The sequence below is a fragment of the Plectropomus leopardus genome, chromosome 1 (assembly GCF_008729295.1).
Source record: "Plectropomus leopardus isolate mb chromosome 1, YSFRI_Pleo_2.0, whole genome shotgun sequence".
Classification (NCBI taxonomy): domain Eukaryota; kingdom Metazoa; phylum Chordata; class Actinopteri; order Perciformes; family Serranidae; genus Plectropomus; species Plectropomus leopardus.
In genome coordinates this window covers 11,101,339-11,106,080 of record NC_056463.1, presented here as the reverse complement: position 1 = coordinate 11,106,080, position 4,742 = coordinate 11,101,339, and the positions used below count along the sequence as shown (strand labels likewise).

The following is a 4,742-nucleotide window of genomic DNA, read 5'->3' as shown; positions in this document are numbered from 1 at the left end:
TGACCTTTCTGTCTAAAACACCAAAACCCAAGTTTGTACAGGACAAAAGTGGAATATTTCCTGAAGTCCAATCGGGATCACGGCTCCAATCTGAGGAAGGCTCTCAAAGACTGAAGAGGCAGAGCAAGGGAGCTTCTGGCTCCATCTCCAAAGAAAGGACAAGGCGTGGGGAAAGCAAGAATCCTAGAGTTGGCTGCAGGGGGCGGTAGGGAGATGTCCCTGCCGCTGCTTCACCACCTCGTGATGTTTGGGGATTAAAGGAGAGAAACATCAGTGAAGGGTGGCTCCCGGCTCGTGACCCTGCAGCCAACATAATGACACCATTAGAGGTGCGTCAGGCAGCAATGCCCAGTAGTTGGACCCATCACATTTAATCTAGATTGTTTGGTGTGCACTGAGTGTTGCTGATATCAGCCATATAGATGTCTGCCTCTCATAAATATAATAAAACTTAAATGGCACTCAGCTTGTGGTGCTTAAAGCACCAAAAAAATAAATCTGAAAAACTCAAGAGCAATGTACTCTTTACAGAAATCGTGACCTGATTACTCAAGATAATCCACACACTATGTTGTCAGCAGCTTCATCATGGAACTATTTTCTTTCTCCAGATCTCCAACTGCCAACTGTATCACCGTGCAGAAAGACGAGTACATCAACTCATGGACGAGAGGCTTGTACTCATGACAGCGTGAGTTGTAAACATTGATGGCGTCCTCCTCGGCTGAGCTGTGATGTTCTCTAGTTCAGTGGTGCGAGGTGAGCTAGCAGTATTTTCACACTTTCTTTATGAAATTTTTGAAAGAGACACTGCTGTTGAGTTTTTCAAATGTATTTTTGGCACCGAGCACCACAAGTGGAGTGCCATTTAGTTTCATTATGTTCAAGAGAAGGCTGAAATCTCTGCAGACGATACCGCCAACATTCGGCAACTCGTATCATTTGATCTGGGGGTGAACTGTTGCTTCAAAGCACCACTTTGACGATGTACACCCTGACTTGTCTGCTGGCGTGGCTGTTTTTTGGCAGTTTTTTGCCCTTAGTAGATAGCGCATCTCTCATTTGCACAACACAAAAGAAAGATCTGTCACTTTTCTGACTTTTTATAGAATAAATTATGAATTAATTCAATAACAATAAGAAACATTAATGAATATAAAAATAAGTTACCTTATCAATTATCAATCGCACTCAAATTGATACAGAGGCACTGATGCAGCAAAAAGCAGCATCTCTGCTGTTCATGGCTGCGTCTTCAACTGTCTCAGCGAGGCTCATTGTGTGACTGGTTATGAGTGGGCGAGTTGGTGCTGCTCTGTACACGTGTGTGTGTGTGTGTGAGAGAGAGAGAGAGAGAGAGAGATGGCACTGCAGGCCACTACCACGGAGACTTCCTGTTGCCATAGTAACAGGCTGCGGAATTTCATGTTGACGCTTGATTGGCAGGTTTAGTCTTAAAAACCTGTGTGTGTGTGTCTTCCCCAAGGTGCATGACCTGTCTTCCACCTGAATGATACCAATAAATTGCGTGTACCCCCCCACACACACACGGACACACGTGCAGAGTGCTGCAACCCTGCAAACAAGATGATGTTCAAGAGCAGCCACGACCACCTTTGCTATCAGCTGCTCTCTAAAGTACACAGAGCTGAATAAACCCAATCACAACTGGCTGGGGATGTCTGAGCCGTCACTGCAGGACAGATATGTGAGAGCGACAGCTGCCGCGATGGATATTACAGCGTATGAGTCATCATCATCATCATGTGGGCGACAAATCTGCCAAAGCACAAACATCAGAGGTTCACCGGCACAGGTTGATCAGACTCCTCTTTAGATGATGAGACTCAGTAAAAGGACGGGGGGGCGGGGGGTTGTTGGAAAGCAGGGAACACCGTGAGCAGTCCACAAGAAAAGGACACATTTTTAAATGTAAAAGAAATCACCAAAAGTCTGTTAATGATCTAACGGCTCTTCATTTATTATTAAAATACAGCAGAACAAGTGTGTTTTAGCCATCATCAGCTCATCTGCAAGACAGTGGAATAAATTTAGTATCTTTGCAGCAATTAATCACATCATCTGTTAACCATTTAAACATTTTTTGTCACGGTATATCTTTTTTGTGCATAATACATAATAGCCTTGTCTTTTTAGGTAAATGCTTTGTCACAGGTTCAAAGGTCAAACCAACTAAACAACAAACTGTCTGCAAATTCTTCAGAGAATTCAACCACAATTAGAGACCGAGATGTGCATATTAAAGAGGAAAGCCATGATTAAAAGGATGTTTGGTTATTTCAATGAATGCATCTAGTCTTTACTTGCTACTTAATTTGTTATGGCATTATAGAGAAACAAATAACACATCATGAGTAAATAAGACATAAATTAAGTCAAATACATTCCCACATTTCAGAGCAGTGCAACAAACAGCCTAAAATACAAACAATGATGTAGACTTTACACATGTAATAACACGGCTGCACATCAGGACATAACAATTTTTTTTTTAAGTTTAAAGTTTTGTTTAATGCTAAAACTACAAAACTCAGTTTGCTGTAGCCCTTTTAGGGAAAAAATCAAGTTAAAAAAAAAGTTCAGATTTAAAGGTCCAGTGTGTAGGATTTAGGGTGAATTAGTGCCACCTAGGGGTAGGGATTGCAAATTGCAACCAGCTGAAACGTCTCCTGGTTAGAATTTCTTTAGTGTTCATTGTTCGGGAGGTTTTTACTGGGGGATGATTTATTCACAAAGGTCTCTTTCTCTACAAAAATAAACCGACCAGGTGATTAACACCAGTAAACGCACTGAATAAAGCAGTTTCACATGCTCTGGGCTACTGCAGAAACATGGCAGTGCAACACAGTGATCTCCGTAGACGAGAATCCACTCCCGAACTGCATACAAACAACTCATTTTAAAGGCCCTGACACACCAAGTCGATAGTTGGCCGTTGGTCAATGTTGGGTTGCTGGTAAGCGTCCGTTGCCCTAGTTGCTGTGGTGTTTTCCACACTATTGACCGTGTTCAGCTTATTTTTCTGGCGATTTGGCGTGTTGAACAAAAGCGAGGAATGAAAACAAATGGCTAAAGTCAAGAGGGAGAGAGGTTGAAACAAATTTGTGTATTTAGGGTTCTTTATTTTTTTTTTTAGACTTTGAGCTCTTTCTTGTTGATTTGTGTTGTTGCTCATTTTCGGATGACAAATACGCTTTGTTCTTTCAACATTAGATTGTGTTGTTAATGTGCTAACTGGCTAACTAACATCAGGACAGTCTTCCGGTTTCCCTTTTTGAATGGGATTGGTGCATCTGGGCCTTAAGTTAATGAATATTAATGAATAGTGATTCTTATTCCCAGGTAATTATACACAAAGCAAACATTATTGTTATTTTATATATTTCATTTATAAAGTTACTGTAACTGACATTGAGGAACAAGACCAGGCTTCTCCACTGGTTAGAATCAGCTGCACCGCGGTAAGTTAACCACCTGTGCCTCATCAATTCAATCACCTGCTGTGATGTATATAGGTGTGACTAACCACGTCTCCCCTTTTTGTCTCAGTTCTCAGTTGCCTCACATCAGATGTTCCTGGCGATGAATCCCGGAGGGAATATGCAACACAGAGCTGATCGAGACGTGTCGCTCTCCTCTGAGTCTCAAAGGTTCGTACATGCTTCAGCCTCTCCACAACTCCATATGAGACATCCATCATCACAGACTCGACCTTCCTCTTCATCTCTGCTCCTTGGCTCCCCCTTCATCAACCCATCATATATGACCCTGATAACCTTAGGGTCTAACTCATTCCCTGACCAAAGACCCCCTTCTCATCCTTCCCCTCAACCCCCATCATCCCATCGAACTCCACTCTCTCCTCATCATCCCCTGATCCCTCATTCATCCAGTAAAACTACTTTTCTACGATTCATCAAGCATGGTGTTTTTAGTGAACTGCAATATATCCCCTAACTACTACACACTGGACCTTTGATTACATTCAAAAAATAGAAGTAAGCCAAGATTAAAGCGTTTGTGACAGTGGAGTTGTACAATTTCGTCACCGCCTGCAGCACAGGCTTCTCCTGCTGTGTGACAGACTCCAAAAAAAAAGGCCTTCAGATGCGAGTTGGGAGAAATGTAATCATTTACACACATGACTACAGCTTCACTTTTCTTCTTAATGAAGCACGACGCAGTTTGGAAATTCTGTTACTGCAGAGGAGACTAAATCCTGATTCTGCCGCTACCTGGTCGGCTGGATTTTAGCGGTTCTGGATACATTACAACGTCTCGGCTATTTCGAAAAGTGCAGCGCTTAAGTCAGAAGAGGCGTAATCCCATCCGTGTCTAAGAGGAAGCTGTTTGGTGAAAATTTGGCAGCAACTTAAGCTGTAGAACCATGAAGCAAACAGAGCGGGGGTAATGTAAGACAACAGCTTCATCAGTGTGTGTGTGTGTGTGTGTGTGTGTGTGTGTGCGTGTGCTCAGCTGTCCCAGTCTGCGCTCCGTGTTTCATCATCTCCTCTATCGTCTTCGTCAGAGTCAGCTGCCACCTTCTTCATCCTCATCATGGCGGCCTTGATGCTGCGCTCCAGCTCGTTGTCTCCGCTGCTCAGGACTTCTGCACGCGCAGGAACCATCTGTGGCACGACAAGAGTCAATTTAATCGCGCTGATCATTCAGGTTCAATATCACCTCCTGGTGCTAAAACTGTCTGCTGGAAAAAATCGATA

General features: G+C 43.1%; 1 protein-coding gene across 1 annotated transcript in view; it reads right to left on the bottom strand.

Moving 5' to 3' along the window:
* Positions 1–4,493: 4,493 nt before the first annotated feature.
* LOC121943882 (WASP homolog-associated protein with actin, membranes and microtubules) overlaps positions 4,494–4,742 on the bottom strand; it is a 50,950-nt gene continuing 50,701 nt past the window's right edge. The window contains exon 7 of the mRNA XM_042487480.1: positions 4,494–4,649. Within this exon, the coding sequence (XP_042343414.1) occupies positions 4,494–4,649 (156 nt within the window). The remainder of the gene's footprint in view (positions 4,650–4,742) is intronic.